Below are 24789 nucleotides of genomic sequence, written 5' to 3' on the forward strand. Positions count from 1 at the left end.
TTCACCCCCCGATCTTTCACGGGGGTCTCTGGGGTACCACATCAGACCGGGGTAGTCCCCGCTGCCCCTGCACCCTTACCCTGCTTTTCACCTGATTCCTCCCACTAGTTTACCAAGCACCGCAGGGTGACCCTCTCCAGTTGTGGGGTGTGGAAAGTTCCGCTGCAAAGAACCGAGCCCACACCTCCGGGGTGCCCTCAAGGCCGAGAAGAGGCCAGGAGCCGCCGGCCGCCCCGCTGAGGCGGCGGCGGCGGCCGCTGAGGAAAGACTCCATTTCCCGGCATGCCGCGCGGGGCGGCGCGGCGGCTGAGGAGGCGGGCGGGCGGGCGGGGTGGGTGGGCGGTCGGGCGCGCATGCCCGCCCTGCCACAGCGCCCGGCGCTCACGCCTCCCCCTCAGCCGGGCTGCGCGCGGCCGAGCAGCGGCAACACCATGGAGGCCGTTCCACAGCACCGGCCGCGGCCCCGGTCCCGGCCCCGGCCCGGCGGGGCCGCCGCTGCTGCTGCTACTGCTGCCTCCCCCCTGCCGCCGCCGCCGCCCCCACCGGAGCAGGAGCGGAAGCTGGAGCAGGAGAAGCTGTCGGGGGTGGTGAAGAGCGTCCACCGGCGGCTGCGCAAGAAGTACCGGGAAGGTAACCGCGGGGGAGGGGGGGGGGGGGCGCCGCCACCTCCGCGCCGCCCAGCTCCCCTCACCGCCGGAGCCGGCAAGGGACGGGACGGGACGGGGGGCCGGCGGGGAGCCGCCGTGCCGCGGCGGGAGGAGGGGAGCCGCCCCCCCGGCGGTGGGGGGGAGCTCCGAGGGGATCGGGGTGTCCTCCCGCGGGCGGGGGGGGGGGGCCGGTCGGGTCCCCCCTCAGCCGCTGGGGGAGCGGCGGGGGCCGGCTGGACCGCGGACCGCTGCCGAAGGGGGTGTGTCGGGGAGGAGGGGGGGGGGTTGTGGCTGGGAGCAGCTCCGGCAGCAGCTCCGGGCTCGCTTCCTGCTCCCGCCCGGGCGACCGGGGCCGCCGCAGCCCCGCCGAGGAGCCCCGGTCGGGTCTGCCCAGGTTTTGCCGGTTTCCGTGGGCTCTTGGCAGCGGAGACCCCATCCTGGCTCGGGAGGGGTCAGGGCACATCTCTAGGAGCTTTTCCGGTGGGGCGTCGGAGAGGAGGATCGGTGTGGACGGATAATGAACGCTGCGAGGTGAAAATGTGTGCTGCACCCGTGTGCGGACGGGGGTCCGTGTGGACCGACGTTACCGGTTCCGTCTGACGTTTAGTAGCTCGTTGGTACAGCGAGGCCTTTCCCCACAGGCAGCTTCCGAGCCGTACGGCGGTGTTTTTCCGAACTGTGGACCTGCAGGAGTGGGGAGGACAGTAGGTCATGAATGCCAGAAGAGATGGAATGGTGGTCTGGAGGGGCACGGGTCTTTGTGAACTCTTTGTGCCTCCGGTCTTTCCGCCGTGGAGGGATAGTTCAGGCTGGAGCACTAAGCAAAAGAGCAGGGGAAAAGCTGTTATAAAATAAATTACTCTGAGTCCTTGAAAAATCTACTTTGTCATCAGTATTAACGCCCTTTATGCAAGGTTCTTATGGGTGGTATTGGAATGCTTAAAACCTCCCAGAAATGCTTTGAGATGAGTGTCAGTGTTGAGATTTGTTTGCTGACATTTGTAGCCTCCTCAGATTGATTATAATGATCTGTTCAATCTTCTTTATAACACAGGTTACAAAAAATTCATCCATTCATTCTTTCAGTGAGACCACAGCTCTTTGGCGGACCTGGTGCATACCTCAAGAAGGACACTTATAAAATGAGAACTCTTCCTGTTGTAGGCACTAGTTCTTGCTTCTTCTCTGCGTCTGCATATGACACTTCTGTTAAAGTAACAAGGTCGTTCTGCTTTCTGGACTTCAAAAGTCTCCCCGGCAGCCTGCCCATGGGATTTGGGCACAGATACCTACCTGAGTAGACGGTGATCAAGACTCACTGTTTACTTTGGCCTTGGTGAGGCAAAACTGAAGGGAGGATCTCCCTTGTTCTCCTGACGTTTAGGTGAAGGAACATAGTAGGTTTTAACAGTCAAATCTTGGCAAAAGAGCCCAGCTTTGAGCAGCTCATATTTCTCTGTTATTTCAGAGTGCCTGTAGATTGAGACGGACAAACATTGACACTGTTAACTTTAAAAAAATGTGAGCAGTATCTGTAACAACTGAATTTTTTTTAGATGAGAGCCTAAATTACATGGAAATCTCTGTAAGCCTACTTCTCAGCAAAGAGCAAGTTAGTATGCAAGGCTAAGTTGTGTTTTATCTTTAGTTCAGTGTAACTGGTTAAATGAAAGAACAAATAGTACTCTTAACTTACTTCGTACATCCTGTAAATCATGTGTTAGTGAAAACTTTACAGTGATTTTTCTAGTCACTCTAAATTAGCAACGTATGTATTTTCATGGAGGGAGTTAAAACCCAAACAGTTCATGGCATCACCTCTATGCAGCAAGGATAGCTCCACTCATTACCTACTCACCCAATAGTAGGTGGTCTTTACAAGTTACTTGTGATTAGCAGTCATAGTACTTCATGTTAGGTTGTTTCAACTTCAGAATTTTATTTGTGGAGTCTTTTCTCCCTGTATTTCTCTATGCTTCTAAAAACAGGCCTGAGAATCTCCTTCCTAAGTGCCTTTAAGGTCATTCTGAAATTGTAATATTAGCACGTGTTTGACCGCTGAAGGATCTTTTCTTGGGTGGTGTTTTGTTTTGTTTTGTTTCCTAATACTCAGAGACACTGACTGGCAAGTATGTTACCCTGACAAAATCAAGAGTTGATGGTTTGCTAAAGAGAAGTAAAAAAGCAACAAATAATCTGTAATTTCTCAGTACAAATTGAATTATAACTTGGGTATGAAAAAGCAAAGGTAAAAAAATGCATCCTTTCTTATATGCTTACAGCTTGTTACACAGGGAAACCTTTCTGTCTCCACAGTGCAGTGCACCCACCTCCATATGAAGCAGAAACAGAGCTATCTGTATTATTCCAGAATCTTGTATTGTCTTTTTTTTGTTTTGTAATTTTTTTTTCTTTTTTAACTCTGCCTCTTCTCATGTTTGCTAGAGTTCTATGAAGCTAGTTTCCATTTTGTCTAAATAAGCAAACAGTACTAGAATTGCTGTTGCGTGGACTTTGGTGCTTTGTCTGTCGATCCTAAAATAGAATTGCATATTAAATTTGTTGGTAGAGGAAAAAGCATGTTGAGTATCCTTCTGAAAGCTGTATGATTATGTTGCACAGGATGGATAAGTCTAAGAAAGCTCTTGGTATTGTAATATGATCTTAAGTTACTGTCTTCTGTTAGAAGTGTCGAAGGGAAGTGGATATGTCCTTGAGACACCGAGATGTTTGTTGATAGAAGTTATACAGGCTTGATTTCAATAAGCTGATTTCTTTGAGAATTCATTTGCCTTGCTGATGTTAGCAAGCCTTGAGTTTCAATGAGCAATTGTAAAAGGCAAACCAGTGTATTATCTGACTTGCTTATAACTGGCACCATTGTTATAATTTTGTTTCATTTCCCACAATGGTTTCCCTCTTTTTTGAAGATGAGCCAGTGGAAAAGTGACAATAAGCTTCAAAACTGCAAGCTAACATGTTTCTGAAGAAGTTGCATACTTGTCAAAGTGCAAAAGCAGTATTTCTTAACTAGGGATGCATCAACAATTTTTTTTGCAGTTACTAAGGAATTACTAGAGTAAAGTTTAGTCAGCATCATGTCATCTAAAGGATTGATGTTTTTTTCTTGGTGAAAAACTGTAACTGGAGATTCATCAAAGCTGAATCCTGGCTTCTTTTTTTAATTTCTGCTTTTGTTGAACCACTTTTAATTGTAAGTACGGTGGATGGATTTTGTATGTGCTTCTGTGCTGTGGCTCATGTCATATCATAGTCCCAGAGCATGCCAGTGTATTTATGACAAGCATTTGCCACGTTCAGAATGGTTCAGCTTAAACTTTAAGTTTGCATTGAAGTGCATTTTTTATTGTTGTTTTGTTCAACAATTTTAACTGTATAGCTACTGCTAACCTTTTCCTATTTTGGGGATATTGCTAATCTAGTGTGACTTCTGGTGGGAATATTTATATTTTCTCCCTTTTTCATCTCCTTTTCTTTTTGTCCTTTTCAGTTCCCTTCCCCTTACACCCTGCCTGTTGTTAATTAGGAAATAAGGAAGGGAAGCATGTAATCATAAATGCTATGGCAGATTTGGTATTTTGTGATTATAGGACATTCTTTTTTTCTTCTTTTTTTTTCCTCCTCTCTCCACTGTGGATGCTAAGGCATTATTGTATGTCATATATTTTAAAATGGTTTAATGAAGTTTAACAAATGAGTGTGGATTTTTTAGTGTGAAGAAAAAAATGTGTATTTTTTTAATTAAGGTGATTGGTCCTTGCCCACACTGAGTGAATGTCAACTAAATTAGCTAATCAAAGTTATTTCAGACTATTTTAAAGCAGTGATAGTGTGAACAGTGAACCAGTCTAGTGGTTCCTAAAAATTCCTCATGTTAGCCTATAAACTTTGTCTTCATGAAGAAAACATTCTTAAGTGAGAACAAAACATACTGAGGTGTGAGGTGTAACATGTTCACTTAGGAGTGTATGTCATTAGCATAGGACTCATGTTTTTCTGAAGTTTTATTCCTGCTTCCTGTCCAAAATGGATTAGTTTAATCTTAATTCCCTTACACACCAGGGTAAATTCCAAAAGCTGAAAGAGCTCTCAAGTGCTCCATTATTCACTTACGAGAAACTTCAGAGTCCTGCATGCTTGACACAAGCACTTGAAAGTATGGAAATTAGCGTTTTTCATGAAACCTGAATTTTTCCTACTAGCCTACTACAACATGGGGATGGGGAAAAAAAAAAATCAATGTTTGGTTTAGTCTCTTGCTTTTGGTTCAGTTGCCTGGTACCATAGGTGACCCCACATTTTACAGGATTTTCCTCTATGCATCTCAGGCACCTGAAGCCATGGGCTGGAGCATGTTGTACAAGTTGCATATATGCATGTATGTTGTGTATATTGCATGTATCCTGATGTCTGTCAAGCCTGACAGACAGGCTTGTAAAAGCAGATTTAGTGGTTTATAGGGAACTAAACATGATCTATTGGACATCTGCTATGTGGTATTAGTTTGTTTGTTTCCCGTTGCTTATAGCAGCCAAGTAGATTTAATTTTTACTGTGATAAAAACCCCTTCTGCTGATACAGAGGCAGCCTTTTTTTCTCTGAGTTGTTGATTACCTTTGTAGTCATGCAAAGCTGTATTTATCAAGTAAACATTTTCTGCACAGCATGACCCTCAGTTATAGATGGTTTTGTATGTAGTCTGGACCCTCTACTTCTCCCTGGAAATCCGTTATTGAGTACAAGTGGAAAAAATTTGCTGAGGTATCTGTAAAGGTATTTTATGAAATATTTTGCTGTGTGTTCGCTAAACCATTTCATTTCTCCTTCCATACACCCATTAAGGCTGTTCAGGCTTAGAATCACACAGGACTGGTATTTGTCCTGATACTAGTCACTGTATCACAGAAGCTGATAGAAGCATTTCTAGGTGGCAGTTTGATTCCTTAAAAGAAAGATTTGTTGAAACTTCAAAGAAAGGGTAATAATTTTATTAAGAAGTTTTTCAAATCCAGAAAGTTAGGAAGAATTTACAGGACCCTGCCCGACGATAGTAAGTAGCCTGAATAGGTAAGTGGTTTAGACGTTCATGTGAGAAAAGTGTCGTTCTGAAGTCAGTTGCTTTATGGTCTCTTCCTCTCTCATGTTTTTCATGAAAAACCTTGAGAGAGCTTAAGTTCTTCCTGATGTGAAACAGGAAACATTTTGAAATAGTGGCATTTTTCACAGGACAGGAAAACTTTGTCACCGAACTCTACACGGTAAGTTAACAGTTACTCCTTTTTGTTAAATATAAGTGGTTTACTGTAAACCTAAGTTTTCAAGATCTCCATTTGTCTTTCCCCACATGCATGAATTTCTTGGAAGAGGGAGACATTTTGCAGTATTAACTGTTACATTTTCAAGCAACAGAAATTAAATTCCATTTCATTAAAATTAAAATAAAATTGATGCAGTTTTATGACATGAACATTAAGATACGATTGCCCTTACAGTTTACATAGCACAGTTTAGTAGTGAAACTTGCATTAGAAATCCCATAATATTTTACAGTTTGGGGGTTTTAATCATTGGTATCATTTAGTTAGCCCACAAATTTTGAAAACCTGCTGGCTACAGCACAGACTTGCATCTGCTGAACAAACAGTTATATGTAACCTCCTTCCCTGCTCCTTTATTGCCTTGGCAGGGAAGTTGGTGTTCCTATTGCAGGGTCAGAGTAATGAATCTGTATCTGTGCCTCAGCTGCTTCTGATTTTTGCTCCTGCTTTTGCACAAATCTACCAAAATCAGTAGTTTCTATTAATGTGTTCATCTCTGCATTGGTGTCATTAAGGTGCAGCACAGTCCATCCCAGAAAGTCGGGTTTGGGGAAGAGGAGAGAGGGGTGACAGTTTCCAATAGAGTAGATCCAACACCTGGGGGCAGTAATTGCTTAAACCACCACAAATAGGCTCCCCACTGTTTGTGTGACAGCCATCAGAGATTTATAGCAGATCGGAGACATAGATCATTCTTCAGGGTGATATAAGCTGGCCCCCAGTAGATGCTTTAAATAGCAGATGAATTGTACCCTGGGAGTCTGTTTAGTGTAAACAGATAGATATGAAGTTTACCTGACAGATCAGACGTAAAAATCATTTGGTCAAATGAATGCTTTCTATGTGAGTAAAATGGAGGAACATTGATGTTGAGATAGAGAAAATGAGATGCTTGCACTTTTTTGTTGTTGTTAAGATTTTATTGTGAAATATTTCAGGTAAATTCCAAGAACTGTAGAGCAAACACTAGTCAGACAAGAGAAGAAAAACATGAGCTCTGACTGCTTGAACTTTTTCCAAGTTGAAGTTCATGGTCAGTATTTAGACATGTAAAATTGGAAAACAGTGGGGCCAAAAATACCTAATTTTGTCTTTCAAAAAAACACTGGATATGCTGTTTTAGTAAGACAGATGTTCAGTAAGTTTCTAGTTTATCTTGTATACACTGAAAGTTGTAAATAGGATAGTATTAGCTGATATTCCTCATGTAATTAATTTTATTAATCATTGCCACAGTATCCAGACATTTGACCAGTAGCTGTTAATGGAGAAATTTTGTCAGCTATTCATAGGAATTTGATTTCAACTTTAGCCTAGTAGACAGTGCAGGGTTGCTTTTCTCATTTACTGTTTAGAATGTTGTAGAAGCTAGTTTACTGTTTCCAGCAAGTAAGTGAGAGGCAGTCTTAAGAGGCTAAAAATGAGATGTTTTTTTTTCATTTTGCAGTGCATTGCCATCAACAACAAAAAAGAAAGCTCAAAGATCTTGCTAGGCATTGCTATGGCCAGCAGCCTGTCATCTGAAGTTATCCAGCATTGTCATGGACACTTGTTAATTGTGGGGATAGGTTTGCTTTTTACAATGAGCAATTCAAAAAGCTTTATTAATAACTATTGTGCGAATATGAACATGTCACTTCTGCTTCTGTCTTTCATTGTTAGTCAATGTATTGAGCTTATTTTTTCTTCTACCAGAGCCATCAAAGGTGTACATAAGAAGGCAATGTGCTGTTAAATAGAAGTATTGAAAAGGGAGTGGATTGAATCTGGTTTTTTGTTACCAATTTATATCAGCATGTAGGTAACGAAGACTTTAAACCCTTAAACCGTTGTTTGGTCTTTTTTCTTTTTTCAATTACAGCTACTTTGATTTCAGAAAATTGTAGTTTTCTAAAAGGAAATAATGGCTGTTATAACTCCAGTTTTTCTGAAGTGTTAAAAACCTGTTGCTTTTGGGGCGAGTTGTTGATTAAGATCTAAACCCACATTGCTTCTACCTGAAGTTCAAATGCACAGTGTCAGTTAAGTTTTGGGATGCAAGATCTTGTTCAGTGATGGATGAAGTATTTTGTACTTGTTTTTGAGATTGTCAGAGATGACTGCACTGTTTTTCTGAAGAGCACTGATGGAATTAAGGAAAACAGTAATTACAAAACTTCTCTCGTGGGTGCAGATAGTACTTTTAACTCTATATGACTTAACTTTTATTGCTTGATAAAACAGAATGATTTGAATCAGTTGTTTGGGGTTTTATTGCATTCCAAAATGAAAAATATTGCCTTTAGCAAAACTGAACTCTGTTTCTTCTACATACAGAGAGTTGTGTTTTGTTTAAAATACCAATTGATATGGTTTGTTCCATCAGAAGTTGAAGAATAATTGACTAATTTTTCTATTTATTTCATAAACATACCTTAAATGACCGTTCCATTTAACACTCTATAAAGAAATGTCTTTTAAAAATAAAAAAGATGAACAATAGGATGGAGGAAGGCTGGATTTTTGTTCTTAAAAAATGACTGCCTGGAGAGAAGAGTTATGGTGGGGAATTGTCCCACCAAGAACGGCAAACCTGGTCTTCTCAAGCTGTGCCAGGGACCTTTGAGATCTTGTAAATAAATGTGGAAGGAGGGGAGTTATTCCTGAGCTTGTATGATTCTTTCCTCTTTATTAAAAATGTTTTCAGTTGTTGAAACTTACAGGTAACGTTAGGTCTCTATTGCTGTTACCCACAATTAAAACTATCTTGTAATTAGGATCATTTAAAAATAACTTCTACATGCCTGACCTGTTCTCTCTGTGACAGGATTCAGCAACTGCTGATTACTCTGTGGTTACATTTGGGTATGATTTGGCTATTCTGTGGGCAGTATTAATGTGGGTGGAAACTCTTCAGAGGGTTTCATCTGTTCTAGGCAAATGGTATTGGATTTTTGTTATTGCATTAGAAAAGGCTGTGTTACAAAAACCCAACATGTTGGTCAGTCATTTGTTCACTGGCAGATTTGCTAGAAGGAGGTGGGCTCTGGGCTTTTTTGTTTTTTAAAGGAATAGTTAATCTTCAACGTGAAGAGTAGGTAACTTATTTTCTAGGTAATTCTGGATAGAGAGACTCGTAGAATGATAGAATGGTTTGGGTTGGAAGGGACCCTAAAGATGATCTAGTTCCAACCGCTCTGTCATGGGCAGGGACACCTTCCACTAGACTAGGTTGCTCAAAGCCCCATCCAACCTGGCCTTGAACACTTCCAGGGATGGGGCAGCCACAACCTCTCTGGGCAACCTGTGCCAGTGCCTCACCACCCTCATAGCGAAGAACTTCTTTGCATTACCCCTTGTCCTATCACTACATGCCCTTGTAAAAAGTCCATCTCCAGCTTTCTTGTAGGCCCCCTTTAGGTACTGGAAGGCTGCTGTAAGGTCTCCCCAGAGCCTTCCCTTCTCCAGGCTGAACAACCCCAACTCTCAGCCTGTCTTCATAGGAGAGGTGCTCCAGCCCTCTGATTGTCTTCATGGCGCTCCTCTGGACTTGCTCCAACAGGTCCATGCCCTTAAACAAGAGAGTAGACATTAAATAGTTTTAAATAGAGCAAGCATTAAATACTTTTAAAATAATGTAACTGTAGTGATTTGAGAGGTGTGTACAACTCTTGTTATGAACCAGTCTTCCCAATCACACTTTTCAGCCGGATGTTTGCATAACTGATTCTTTGTTGTGAATCTGAGGTATATGAAGATCTCTGCAGAATCAGCGCTTAGACTAGGTTTTAAATCGCATAAAAGGTGATGTCCAAATGAATAGTAAGAGTGTCGAGTAGTGCTAAACTTTATGTTACGGTATGGTTATGAGTATGTGAGGTGAAAAGCACAAAAAACAAATATTAACTTTTAAGATGTGATCAAAGATGCAAGGCTTTTGTTTATTCCGTTAGACTAGCCTACTACAAACTTCTGTTTAATTTACAGCATTATTGATTGCTTAACAGAAGATTTTATTTCTCTTATTTCTTTAGTAACAATTAGTTTTGTGGTGAAACCTTCCTGCATATTTTACTGCCTTTTTGGTCACACAAGCAATGATTCATAAATAAATGTTTAACTCCACTAGAGTTAGTGCAGTATTTGCACATGAATTATAATGTGTTGTTTGAAAAATTAATACACAGTGGATTATAATGTATTGTTTGAAAAATTTAATACATAGCTCTACTGTGTTCTGGGTATCAGTTTGAAATTGGATGCCGCAAGACCTGTTGTAGTCACTACCTCAAAATCTCAACAGGTAGGAAGCATTATTTGCATTAAACCACGACATCAACTCGGTATTGGAGCATGATTCTGGAATTAAAGTTCCTGTAAATCTAATGTGCCTGTCTGTGCCTTCTCAAAGCTCACCCTGGAGAAGAAGGGGGGGGGGGTGGAACCCCAAACAACTTAAGGCCATGGTACTTGCTCAAAGGAAACTGGATCTCAGACCCTTCTTTGAAAGTCCATGCACAATGGTGCCAGTGTCTTAAGAAAAGCTTTTATCTGCAGTTGTTTTGGAGCTTACACTAATGGAGGCCAGAAAAATGGGCATCATATCAAAGCCAGTATTGACAATGGGTCAACAGCAGATGCTTAGACAAGAATATATATATGAGAAGTGCTGCTGGAGTATCACTGTATGCTTCCTTAGCATTCTGTCTTTCAGCGATTTCATGGTGTAGGAGCTCCTGAGTTAGAAATTGCATCTTTGAATATGGAGTTTGTCATGGATTTTCTTCCCTTAGTTTGTCCAGCTACATGAACTTTTAAGCTTAATTATATGTTTTGTGAAGATATAATGGGTTTTTGTTTGGTTGGTTTTTTTTGCTTTGAAGCTGTCTTTTTATGCTTTTTCCTGAATGTCTCCTACTCTTGGAACAACCAGAAGTTGTTCCGTATTTACTTTTCCTCTGTCACTTGTGATCTTGTGGAGGTCTGTCCTCTGCTACTTTCATCTGCCTTTTTCTTGCCTCTGTTTAGATGCTCCTCATACAGAAGCAGTGCTGTATTTGCCCCACATGGCTATTTTCTCTATCTCTAGAGCTGCTGTATTGGTAGATAAAAACAAACCACAAGCGCCCACAGAATTGACTTGATATAGGATGTGTGACGAAATTACTTTGTGATGAATTTTTCACTTTTGTTCTGCATGTTTCTCCTAATAGTCTGTATCTTTCAGGTTTATTTTCTTGTCAGCTCAGTGTCAAGAAGCTGTTACTGTCATAAGCAGCTCTGTTGTAACCCAAAGTTCACGTCCCAGAGAGCTGGTAGTCAGCTCCAGGTCTGTTGCTATATATCTAAATTTAAGATCCCTTATCTGTGGACTCTTTTGACCCTCATCTGACTTTCAGAGAGAGGTAAAAGTCTCTGCCTTGTTCAGCAGGAAATAAGAGCTGCTATGAGAGCAGGATTCAGTGTTAGGAAGCCTTACTACTTTGCTGTAAGAAAGGGCTGGCTAGTTAAGAACATCTGGTCTTTGCATATTTCTTCTTCCCCATCTGTCTTAAGTTTTAAGGAAAAGTAGTATTTGGAAATAGACTAATTGCTTAAGAACAGACCAAATGAAGTAATGGACTAAAGGAAGAACAGTATTAAACTTGGGATTTTGTATTTGTGATGTTTTCCCTCAGTAAGTGTTCACTCATTTACTTTTTTCCTTTCTAATTAGCCATGTATTCTTCAAACAAAACTTTAGCAGCTGCATATCATTTGAGCACTTCGCAGTTTTCTGGAGCATGCAGTAAGATTCAGAGTATTGTGGCAGAGAAACTAGCAAACTTTATCTAAATTGCACCAGGATTAATTGGCTGTTGAGAATACTCTTTGAACTTGGCTAGTGCTTTCTGGCTTGGTGCTGTATAGGTTCTGCACTTTGTTGACATGAGAGATAAAGATTCCTAAGAGTTGTGCTTGTTTTGCCCCCTTTGCTGGTAGGCCACTGTCTATACTGTTACTTGCAGGGGCTTGCTTGTGACTTGGGTGTTTCTCTGCTCTAGTGGTCAGTTGGTGACCACGCTAGTGCCTTTTCTTATAAAGCATATCTCTCTGAACTTGGATCATTTGGGAAATAATGAGGAATACCACTCAAATATAATACTACATTTTTTTTGTCTAGTCTAATTGCTTTCTAATGTATGCTTGTTGAATAGCAAGCAGAATATGTGATTTTTTGCATAGCTTCCCTATTATGTTAAAACTAAATCATGGCCACTCCCTTCCATCTCAACTGCCATTTCACACAAGGGAGTATAAACACCTAATTTTAAACATGACTCATTTTGATGATTGTACAAGTGTGCTAGATGATTATTTTTGAAGAGAAAATTGCTGTGATATCCCTAAACCAAACTTAAATAGGGAGTAACCTGGATGGTTAGTTTAAATCTTCTATACTTGTCCATCATACCCAGTCTTGCTATAAGTGGAGGACAGGTGAGGTGAGGGATTGTGACTGCTTTGCACACGAGGGAAAAAATAAAAAGGTTGCTACTAGAAGAAATCTGTTACTTACTGCTAATTAAAACAAAGCACATCAAAAAAATTGCTGTAAGTACGTTAGAAACAGGAATCTCTTACTGATATGAGGAGGACAGGGTCATATTGTAAGCTACTTTGAGGCCTTAGCAGACATTAATAGTTAGCTTATGCTTGATACACTTTTAAAATATTTCTTTGTGATAGGTGCTACAAAAACTGTTTCTGGAATGATGTTGTAAAAAGTGTGATGGTTGACAGAGTGAAAGCTTAAAGTATAGATCTGCTCTTGAAAACTTTTTTTAACTGTATCAGCTTCTAGGTGCAAAATCATTACATAGTTTTTATTCTACAGATTTATATATATTTATACTACACATGTGCATGCATTTGTGATTAAGAAACACAAAAGGAATTAGTGAAGATCATACCGGTGAGCATGTCTTTATCTTAGGGCAGAAACGTCCTTTCAGTAGGGTATACCAAGGGTTTGCATGCTGTAGAAACCACAATAGATAGGAATTGTGGCTAGCCACTAGCATTTATCTTGTTTTTGTTTAGCAGTATATTATGTAAAGCAAGTTAGAAGAAGTGGATACTTAGCAGCAAAAGAGGGAAAATTATCATGCTTAATTACTTTGAAGTGCCAGAACTTAACCTGCAAGACTTCTTTTCAGCAAGGTGAGGAGCATGGAAATAAATCTGTCCCTGGAGATCAGCAGATAAGTTTATCTGTGATTTCCTCACCGTAGTTGGTTTGATTCTTCAGTACTGTCCCCTAGAAGCTAATTCATTGGGACTGGCTAGATTAGACAGACATCAGTGAAGGCTTGAATTTCTTTCCCAAAGTATTCAAAGAAATCTATATTTTGGGTTAAACTTTTTCAGCATTTTTGCATATAAAATCATCCACAGTATTTGCCATGAACATGAATGCTACTAGGAAACTTTTCAGTCTTTAATTTCTAAAATGTTTGTCATGTTAATACTCATGCACAGAAACCTGAAAGTGAAACTTCCCAGGGGCTTGAATTTCACAGAACAAACTGAACAAAATCAGTGTATTGAGAATATTGCTAGTTTCTCAAGTACACGATAGCCCCTTCCTTCTCCAAAACCTGGAATTTGGTGTTTGACTAGAGAAAGGGGACCTTGTTTTTGTTACATGCAGGTAAAGTAATCTCTTGGTGCATTATGTAACAACTTTTAATTGGAAGATGGGGGTTTTGCCATGGAGATAATGAGACACTTTGTATCTAATGTGCAATTTTTTGTTGTTTTGTTTAGTGGGAGACTTTGATAAGATCTGGCGTGAACACTGTGAGGATGAGGAAACTCTATGTGAATATGCTGTGGCAATGAAAAACCTTGCAGATAATCACTGGGCAAAAACTTGTGAAGGGGAAGGCCGAATTGAATGGTGTTGCAGGTAAATCTTAATGTATTTGAAAGATGCAATTGCCCACTCGTAATTATTTTATAATACAAGCCTTAAGTGTTTTTTTCCTTTTTTTGCCAGTTTTTAAGATTTGTTCTATAACATGTTAATGATTTATTGCTTCCTAAAACAAATAATTTCTTACTGTTCCAACTTTCTAGGGAAAAGGCTTATTAAGTGTTTTCTTATGAGGTGACCCTTTTTTAAAATATCTTCAACATACACCTTACCCCCCCACCTCAGATACTGAAGCTGTTTACAAGTAAACCCATAAAGTAATTTTCCATACATTTGGACCTGAACTAGCAAATGCAGTGAGTATAGCTGAAGTTTAATTTTCAGGGCTTCGGTTTGATTTGTGTCTGTAATAGTGTTTGATCTCTAAATTTAAATCTCTGGTGCTTAATTGTCAAATCTTAACCTCCTGCAACAGACTTTAACCTCTGTGAAACTTGTTTTAAATAGATTTTAAACTTGTTTATAACATAGGAATTTTCATCTAATTTTTGTTGGGTTATCCCAATTGGAAAGTCCCAGTTGGAAAGTGAGTTCAGCTGAACTATTTCAATCCTTGAGGAAAATAAAATCCTAGAAGAGGAGAAATGTTGGTCACTCGGGATTCCTGCACACAGTTGGTATCCAAGGCATACCATAGAATCTTTGCAGCAGAATAAAACAAAATATTGTTGAAATCTAACTGGGAAGAGAATTTATCAATGGTCATGCCTTTGGGAATGATTTTAGACAAGTGAACAGTAATCTTGTGTGCCACTTTGTAGGTCCTGCAGGTGAGTGTTGCAAAGTGCTGAGCAGAAGGCAGCAGAGAACAGCAGATGTGGTATTGTTAAATTTAAATTCATTACATGGGTCCTTTGAGCCCATAAAACAAAAAAAAACAAACAGAGGAGGGAATGACTCTGAAACAGTTGATCTAGAGTACATCTTGGTGGCAACTTGAGCTGTTTTGTGGCTTCTGGAAATGGAACAAGTAATAACAAGCTGATTTCCTTTTTCCCCAACCATAGACTCTTAAATATTTGAAAACCATTCCTTTACATATCAGTCTTTTGTCCTTTAGCTTAAAAAAAACCCCACAAAACACATAGTTAAGTGTTTATTTATGGAGCCTTTTCTGGACATGTTTTGTGTGTCCTTATCCCAGTTACAAGAGAGGTGAGTCAGTTGTAAAGAACTATGCCAAAAAATGGACACAGTGTTCCAATGGCCTTGTCATGGACAAATAAATTAAAGAAATATTATTGAGGTTGTAGTAAACCCCTGTTTATGCTGTTGACCTTGTTTGGTGGGTTTTCTTTGCTTTCTTGTTTGGTATTTTTTTAATTGGTGTGGCATTGATTTATGCTCACTTGTGATCCCCAACTACCTGCTGCTTTTTCACGGGCTTCCTCAGTTGCTAGTTGTTTTCTTGGATTTGTGTTATTCATTACTTCTGTGGAAGTGCTGATATTTGTGTTTTTCTTTACTAAATTACACTCTCTTGAATCATATTGAATGCTAATACTGTGATTTCTTGCAGCATCTTCCCCTCCTTCCACAGCTTGGCGTTGTTCACAGATCAGTTAAGGGCAGTACTGACTGTTCCACTGTTCAGGTTATCTGTGAAAAAACTAATTGTACTGGACCCAGAGCAGATTCCCATGGACCATTGCTTGATATTTTCTTACAATTTGATTGTCAACTAATATGCAAAACTTTTTTCAACAGAGCTGTGTGCACTTACTTTAATTTCAGCTAAACAGTATTCCCTTAGCTTTTGGCAAGCTTGTCTGTTACCCTGTAGGACAGGATAATGTTCCTTGTGGACAGAGGAGGAACAGTTGACGGCCTGTGTATTGAAGGTTTTTGGTTTTGGCTCTGTGTCTCACTTGATTTCTGTTTGTAGTTCCTACAAGATTTACAAAGTAAACATTTAAGTAAGTGTCCAGTTTGGGCCTTGCAGCATGAACTCATATTAAGAAGAGAATCCACCTGGTAAGAGGCACTAAAATGCTCTGTCTCAGTATAAAGCTTCAATTAAAGCACATACCTATTCAGTTTGCAAAGTCAAGGGGTCGGGAGTTTTACATCAGTAGAAAAAGAGGGGTACTTTTCAATTCTCTGTGTCTTGGATTGAACTGAGGCCTGGATGGCTAGATACCAGAACCTACCAGATAGACTTTGTGTTGTGCAGTTTTTTTGTTCGTTCTGAAAGGGCCAAGAGGTGTGCCAGACAGATGGCAGGTCCCATTGTTGTTACTCCTCCTTGTGTCTGGTGCATAATTGCATGCAAGAGAACTTGACTTGCATGAGACTTCAGTGAAAGCTTTTGCTCAATGCTTTAACTGTGTCACCATGACAGCAGGAAGGTAGCTGATGTATTAGATGAAGTTTAATTTGGGAGTGGAATGCTGAAAATAGTTTGGAACCACTGGTGTATCCCTGCTGAAGAAAGGATAGTCTGAGCTCTTTTGTTTTAATTTGAAGGAAGATCTTTTCAAAGATCTGAAACTGAGAAGTGGTTTTTTCCACTAGTTAAAAAAAACAACAAACAAACAACCACTTTTTTTCTTACCTTCATTTTCCTTGTATTCTCTTAGAAACTAGTACCTGATAAAGTAAATCAGAGAATGCAAAATAATCACTAGAGAAGCCATGTGTACTTCTTGGGATCAAGAATAACAATTTTCTTGCAGCGTTCTCCTTTCAAAAGCTTTTCTAGCTATTTAGTTGAAGACACTGGAAAAATGCTTATTCTGATGTTAATTCTTAAACCAGATGGCATAAAACTTATTATTTTACTTCTTCATTAGTTGTCGATTTAAACAAGCACATATCCACACTTCAGAAACTATAAAAGATGGAAAGCAGTATCTGATAGACTGTGCTGATGACCATATGCTGCATTGTATAGGACCAGTTCTATTTATTGTTTCAGGGAAACATTATACAACTGCTAATTGGGGAGAGGGATGGCGGGGAAGAGGGATTAAAATTTTATCCCCTTCCAGGTGCAGGTTAATGATCCTGAGTGGTATTGTAAAAAGCCTGGGCAACACTCAACTGTCCTTCCCTTCCTTTCTTTTTACATCTTTAGAAAACTGAGTACAGAGTAGCAAATGGTATTTAGAAATTAACACTTCTGTTTCTCTTTCATTTATATTACAACATAAAACTTAAACCTTAAACCAAAATAGGGTAGGATGATGTTTACACTGAATAATTGTCCTGACAATTTTTGCTGGCATAGGTAGGCTGGTGAACCTTTGTATGGCCATGAATGCCAGCCTGTTCTGGTTCTAGTTAGAACAAAATAAGCTAGACCAGCAGGTTTGCTTCTTTCTGTTGCTTTTGCATCAGTGTTAAGACTTGTGTTGACTTGGCTATTTTTTTTAAATAACAAAACAGAAAATCTGCACTTCTATCATGACAAAACAGTAATTAGACCTGCATTTTTTTAAGAAGTCTTTTGACTGTTTCATGACCGAACTGAAGAAATATGGTCTTGATGAAGTTAAATGTCAGGGGAGAGCACAACTGTTTGGAAAAACTTGCAAAGAATAGAAGTTAGAAGCTTATCTTAAAAATGTGATTTACTGACAAGGACTCAGTGTCTGCCCCTGCATCCATTACTAACTGATATTTTCATTAGTAACCTGTTAGAATAAAATCTGTTTCTTAAATTTGCAAATGAGACCAAACAGAAAAGAATTGTCACTCTGAGAGCAGGATTAAAATTAACAGTGGTGTTAACTATTCTAAATATTATGAACTATACTAAATATTATTGACTGTCCAAATACAGGCCAGGGAATAACTGGTTGTGTCGGGCTTTTAGAAAAGCATTTGGATTCTGTAGCAGGCCACAAGCTGAATATGAAACAGTCATAGGATGCTTTTGCAATAAAGGCAAATATCATACTGAAGTGTGTTAATGAGATTGTCCACAAGATATGTAAAGTACTCCTCTGACTTTATGTAGCATTGCTCTCAGCCAAAATACCACCTTGGCCACTGTATTTAAAAAATAACAAACAGCTCAACTCCAAGAAAGACAGATAAATGATCAAAAATCTTCTAATTTTTTCCACAAAAGCCTTGGGTTTTTTTCTAGAAACTGGAGCTGTGTAGTCAAAAGAAGAGAATGCTAAGTAATCTCTTGCAGGATCTTTGAGAATAACAGGTCTCTGCTAGAACTGGAAAGCTGATCCTGTTTGGGTTTGGAAGATTGAATGAATGTTTGAAGTCCCTTCAACACTGTTTTGCAGCTTTTTTGATGAATGCAGTTAGTTGAGCGATTCACTTTCAGGACGATGGAATTAAGAGGGAATTGGCATAAACAGGAGGTGGGAAATAATTTAAAATAGAAAAAAGACTTAATATTCATTGTTTGTGTTTGTATGAGTCTTCGTTTTTGCTCTTAAGTACTACTTTGTTCTGACAAAACCATATCTGTTGAACACTAAAGCTAATTAGAGCAGTGATCATATGATAACTGCTGGTTATTTTTAAGTTCTTGGATCCTCTGGTAATGAAGGATATTGACTCCAGAAGCTGGCTTGGGGTGGAGGGGTGGACACAGCACCAGGGAAACATCTAATTACAGACCTAATTCCATTTCTCAAAAGGAAAATGTCTCAAAACCCAATATGATTTTTTTTTTTTTTTTGTAAAGCAAAGACATGAACTGGACACTTCACCTGTCTCTCTGCCAGCAAACTTAAACAGTTTAGACCTGAAATGTTTATTTTGCTGTTTGTGTAAACTGTAGCAAGTGTTAGCTCAGGTAGCATTTACATTGCACAATTCTTCACAAACATGTTAATAGTAGAGCTAATATTGTATCATCAAAGACTGAATGCTTAAATGTCAGTTACAACTGGAGCCATGTCAGTTCTCGGAATTATAAAACAGATTCCTTAATTTTATTTTTCTTGTAGATAATTAAGAGATGCTCTGTTCATTACTTGAGACAGTTGTTAAATGTAGAGTCTTCTATAACTGCAGACTCAAAACCACAATGGGATCGATGACGGCTTTTAATGGTGGTGCTACATCAACAAGTTACAATGGGATAAACTACAGAGTGCCTTACTTCTGGTTAGGTACTGTGCTGTGACTGCCCATGTGCTTACTGGTACCCCACGGTAAGTGTGAGGTCTGCTTCCGTGCGGGGAGTACATAGACAGCTCCTCCTGAGGCCTTGGGAGCCAAAAGGGCAACATGTAGTAATCCTGCCAGAATCATTGTAACTTCAGAAAGGTGTAAAATGGAGATAACCCTCAGTGGTTATGAAGTGCAGTGTTGCCTGGGGTTTTTTTGTTTGGATGGGTGGATTTTTTGGTTTGGTTTTGGTTTTTGGTTGGGTTTTTTTGCATCCTTGTGGTACCGTACAGGTATGCAGACTGAGATCTGAACGTCAAGAATTTTATGCAGTCTTGGGCCTTCCTGTGGCTCTGGCCCCTCTGTCCATCAGCGAAACCCCAGGAATAGAAGATGATGCTCCTTATGGTTGACTTTGATACTGTCTTGCTGTGCAGACAAGGAAGGTCAGTTAAGAAGAATATAGAATTATGAGAACTCAGTTGACATGATAGATGGGGTAAAAGTATGGAAAAAATAGTGATTTGCACCAGAACAAAGAATGAGGAATAAATGGCTTCTCAGTGACAAGAGAAACTTAGACTACACTTTACAAGTAGTTGGTTCTTCTGTGCAACAGCTCATTAAGTGTTAAACTGGACAACATACCAGCTTCTAGTGAGTTAGAAGGTTGATAACATCAGTAGTTGAGGGAAAATACATTCTCCCAAGGTTGTGAACTTTTTGATGTGTTCTGACTTACATGTCAGGGTCAATGGCAGTGCAACACTATTTAAACTGCCATTGATTCTGGATGTTGTAAGAGATGTAATGAGAAAAAAGAATAAAAATAAAGAGACTACAAGATGCTAACAAAGTAATAAGGTAGCTGATAAATGGTGAGGAAAAAGATATTTCTTTCTGAGTTTCATTTCTTTGACTAAATGACACACAGAACTAAATAATTCTAAATTGATCATATGCTTATAAACAAATAATCCAATGTAGTGTAAAATACACTTTTATTAGCATACCAGCAATAATTCAAGTGTTTTTCTAGGGTTCTCTTTTGTTTACTGATGTTTTTAATCTTTTCCCTGCTAAGTTAAATGACTGGCTCCCTTTAACTTTGGTAATTTTAGAATTGTTGTCTTTCTGCACATGCAGTCTCTAATGGGTGGAGTTGGTGTGGTTTCACAGTCTATATATCTGGCAGTATTGCAGCCTGGACTGCTATTCATGCTTCTGCATGTGATCTTGCTCCATACTGTTAAGATGTGGATTTTATTTCTTTATTCCACCTAGCTTCTCTTTGGTCTGAAAATAGCTTTGGTTACTGAGGAATGGTTTTCTGCTCTAAGGGTACTGTCTGCATTTTAGACTTTTTATATTTAGTGCAAGAACGCCTAGGGCCTGCTTGAGCAAGTAAAACTTGCTTGTGCTTTCAGTTTTAAACAAGGTCAGTTTTGATCTTGAGTCCTATAAGCATGTCGGCATAGAAGCGGGTCCAAAATAACTTATTTTTTCCCTCTTACGGCAAGAATTAGTAACCTGGACATAATGTGCTACTGTAATTATACATTTACTGACTCAAGGTGGTCATTTCCTACCACCTGGAGTAAAGTGACTTTTATCTGTACCTGTTTGATTGTGTATGTTTCTCTTTAAGAAACTCCAATAACTTTTTTTTCCCCTTCACATCTTACATGGTAGAGAGGCTGAATATATTTGGTGCCTATAATATCACCAACACTTAGATAAGGCCTTTGTATTCCAAGTCCTTGTCTCTATTTGTGATTTAAATGCAGCATTATACCAACATGTCCTTTCCTGAATCTGTGATGTGAAATACAATGTTATCTTAGTCCTGCTTTGGATAAGGTGTTATTAAACTACACTTGAATTTATGTTTTCTGGAATGTTTCCTTCAAATGTCTGCAGCTTTGTTAGAGGAAAATTGAGTGAATTTCAAGAAAGCATCATAAAAATGGGTTGTTACGAAAACATCATTCGAACAAGTACTATTTCTGTAAAACTTTCCGTGCAAATACTTGGCTGGCACATCTAATTAAAAATACTGCTTTGTGCAGGGTGAGTCAGGCTTTTTAATTTCACAGCAAAAATTGTTTCCAATTCTAGTTCTATTTTGTGGACAAAATTCAGTTATTCTTGATCATAATGTTTGCTTCTCATACACTGATACTGACTACTGGTTGAAGTATGCAGGTGCAATTTAACTTTTTTGATGATATTCATTCCTTTAAACTGCTTAACATTTCTCTTCAAGTATGACCAGATTATTTTGTTCTGGTTCCTATTAGCAAAATAATTAAGTATGGGGGGAAAAGCCTTCCACAATAGTAGAGCTACTGCAGATATCTGTTACTTAAAACCAAAAAGCACCCCAGGCAAACTCAATTAAAATTAAAACGTGGTGTATGTAAGCCCATAAGCCTCAACTATGCTTCTTTTCCCCCCACATTACGTGCCTTGCAAGTCACAGATGTTTCAGAAGCCCCTGCATTTATGGGGAGCTAGTTAGTAACTTTGCATCTTAGTGGAGAACTGTGGTGCTCAGGTGACAGCTGAAGTTTACGCTCTGGTGATGTTCTGACAAGACTTCTGCTGTCTTGCTCTGAAAGTCTATCCAGATAAAACTAGTTTGAATCTGTTTACTTAACTGTGACTTATGGCCTAATTTTTTGAAATAAAACACCACTTGACCTCAAGTATGTCTTTGGGTGTATTGCATCTTTCCTAAAGCTGATTTACCAAAGTTGCAGTAAAACCCAGATTTGTTTAAAAGCTGACAGTACTTGTCTCTTTTAAACCTCTGTCTTGTGTCTTATCCATAGTAATGACCAAAAATAGCATTCTGTTTTTCTGGGGGATATTTTCTTTTTGTCTTTTCAGTGTATGCCGAGAATATTTTCAGAATGGTGGGAAAAGAAAAGCACTTGAGAAAGATGAAAAAAGAGCACTTCTTGCTTCTAAGACCACTCCAGCTTTAAATGTTCCCCAGGCTCCCAAGATTGAAGATCCCTTGCCAAACTTTGGCTTGACAAATCATGAAGCTATAACAGAAGAGTAAGTTTTACTTGTTTTCCAGACTTTTTTTTTTTTTGCCCCTGTTTGTGTGATAAGGTTTACCTGGACGTTTTTTCTCCATAATTTATTAGATCAGTCTGATGTATTTTTAATAGTTAAGAAAGGCCATTTTCATGTGAATATATACATGCTTCAAGAAATATTTATGTTGTAGTATATTTTGGTGGATGCCATAAAAAAGTTGCTTGAGAATGACAACTTGGTCATCTGCACTTAAGTGTTAGAGCAATTTCACTTTTGTATGTCATTGGTGTACAATGTAATTTATATTAAACCTTGAGGTGAAATAAGGGAGACGTTAATTAAGTTAGAGTCTAATGGCTGTTCAGCACTGTTGAAAAGTCAATTGCTTATGTAAGTACTAAGTGCCAAATGTAAATATCAGAGTACTTAAAACTTTCTCTTCATAAATAATTGCAGAGAAACTCTTGATTCCAATTATGCACTCCAAAAGCAATTTTGAATTATAACCCTTAATTTTAAATGTGCTAGCTTTCTGATGACTGGCTCTGCAGAAGTTGTAGTATCCTTGAGGTATTTTCCTAACAACAGTTTTAATTTTGTTTTTGACCTTCACTTGAGTAAGAATGTTATTTTTGGCATTCAGGAGTAGCTTTATTATTTCAGTTACAGTCCCACCCTACTTTTTTTCCTAAATAACATGGGTCATGTTTGTGGCTATTCCATGTGTGATGGAAAGAATTTAATATTTTGCAAGTATAATGGAATAATGACTGCATAAGCATATTATCGTTAAATGTTACACTTACAACTTGCTTCATAGTCTTTATAGACCAGTTCTTACAACTGTCTGCAATTGTGTTTTTTCTGTTCTGTGAAGAGATTTTTCTCAATACTGTAGCATGTCTTGTGTGATCAGCACTTAAATTAGATACAGTATTAGTTAGGAAAGGAACAAGCATGTTACTAATGCTATTAGCAGATGAGTCTTTTGTGGCTTCTCCTGTTTGTAAAGTAACTTGCAAAGGGCATAAAGATTCCAAATACCTATGTAGTTGAATAGTTACGTGGAAACCAAAAACATTTTCCCTGTTGTTGTCCTATTATGACAAGACAAAACAGATGCTTCCAAAATGAAAGTAGTGGCTTCTCACAAGCTGACTTCCCCCAGACTCCTCTTTTTAGTGCTCATTTTGCTAAGGCAGCCTCAAAATGAATACCTGTTCTTAATGATAACTGCCAGGCACTTTCGCACACGGGGCTGATGAGTTACTAATACCTTATAACATCTCAATAATGCTGGCATTTGCTAACACATAATTTTAGCATTACTATAAATAGCAGTTTGTTGGTATTTGTTTATTTAAATCAATAGGTTTGATGATCATACACTACTTAAAACTGATTTGTCTTCCAGTGGGAGGCCTTGTCATGGTAAAGCATTAGCTCTCTCTTTGCATGTGCTCCGTCTTCATACTTCGTACTGTTTATAGTGGCTGTTGCAGAGCTAACTTCACAGGAGTTTCTTCTTGCTACTAGTAGTCTGTAGCCTTATCTTTTGTTCTGACTAGTGTGTATAGAAAGTAGTTAATAGGGAAGTTTTTATTAAATAATTTTAAAAGTATTTGTTAATATGGTAAGTGATGGTGATTTTTTTTTTATCTTCACTCTCAAAACTTTAAAAATACATACATCCATAAAGGCATACCAGGCAAAGGCAAGATTCGTAATATTTACCTGAGTAAGCAACAAATGATAGTAAGTTTTTTAGTAGCTGCACAGACCTTAAAGCAACAAGGCATCGCTGTCCTAAGTTACTACCCAGAGAAATCAAAATTCAGTTTCTTCCTCTATGCATTATAAAAGAAATTACAGTTTATCAGAATGAAAATGGATTGCATATTACGCAAAACATACTTTCCTCCTGAAATGCTTTTCTACCGTGTCTACACTCATCAATTAGTGAAGTCTGAATCTTGGTGAGATCTTGGTACAAGGGGTGTGGGGGAACCCTACACACACGCATGTGCACATATTTGTTCAAATACTGTCACTCCATTCTGGTCATGTAACGCTACAAGTAAGAGTTGTGGGGTTGTCTATAGGTATGGCTAAGCCTATGACTTTTTGTTTTACTCTAGTAAGTGTAAAGACAATAATTTTGTTCCTCCCATATATAATTCTCTCTCAAGTAGTATTAAAAACAGGTTGCTTACGTAGGAGCTCTTTCTGAGCTTACCTTTATTGGCACGCCATCATAGAGAGACTGTACTTTGCTTGGTAAGGAGCAAAGCTAGTTCAGGAATAAGAAGTTCCACTGGTAGTAAAAAAGATGCTGGGAGATGTGGAGAGAAGTAGGAAGCACTCAGCCAGCTCTTAAAGGTGATGGTAGGAAACATCATAGGAACCAGAAGTGCAAAGTTTAGTGCAACTCAGAAAGTCACTCAGCTATTTTGATGAACCCATTTCCAGTTGCTCATGTTGCCCACCTCTCTGCCAGATTAAAATTGGTGAGTCTCACAGAAATAACTAAGGTGAACAGTCCTTTTTTACTTTGATCTATATGAAAAGTGTTGTATTGTCCACAGTACTTCCTTCCATCCCAGAATGTGTTCTTATGTCTCCAAAATTATAACTGCCCCTGTTGTGAAGCTGGACATCAAAGTGGCTCAGTCTTGCAAGATTAAAGTGTCTGTTATCTACTGTTTAACAGCTC

General features: G+C 39.1%; 1 protein-coding gene across 1 annotated transcript in view; it reads left to right on the forward strand.

Annotated features, from left to right (window-relative positions):
• The first annotated feature begins 343 nt into the window (after positions 1-343).
• Positions 344-24789, forward strand: part of BMT2 (base methyltransferase of 25S rRNA 2 homolog) — a 37598-nt gene continuing 13152 nt past the window's right edge. Inside the window, exons 1-3 of the mRNA XM_049814223.1 lie at positions 344-630; positions 13775-13916; positions 21918-22091. Of these exons, the coding sequence (XP_049670180.1) occupies positions 354-630; positions 13775-13916; positions 21918-22091 (593 nt within the window). The 5' untranslated portion in view covers positions 344-353. The remainder of the gene's footprint in view (positions 631-13774; positions 13917-21917; positions 22092-24789) is intronic.

Source organism: Accipiter gentilis, chromosome 11, assembly GCF_929443795.1.
Source record: "Accipiter gentilis chromosome 11, bAccGen1.1, whole genome shotgun sequence".
Classification (NCBI taxonomy): Eukaryota; Metazoa; Chordata; class Aves; order Accipitriformes; family Accipitridae; genus Astur; species Astur gentilis.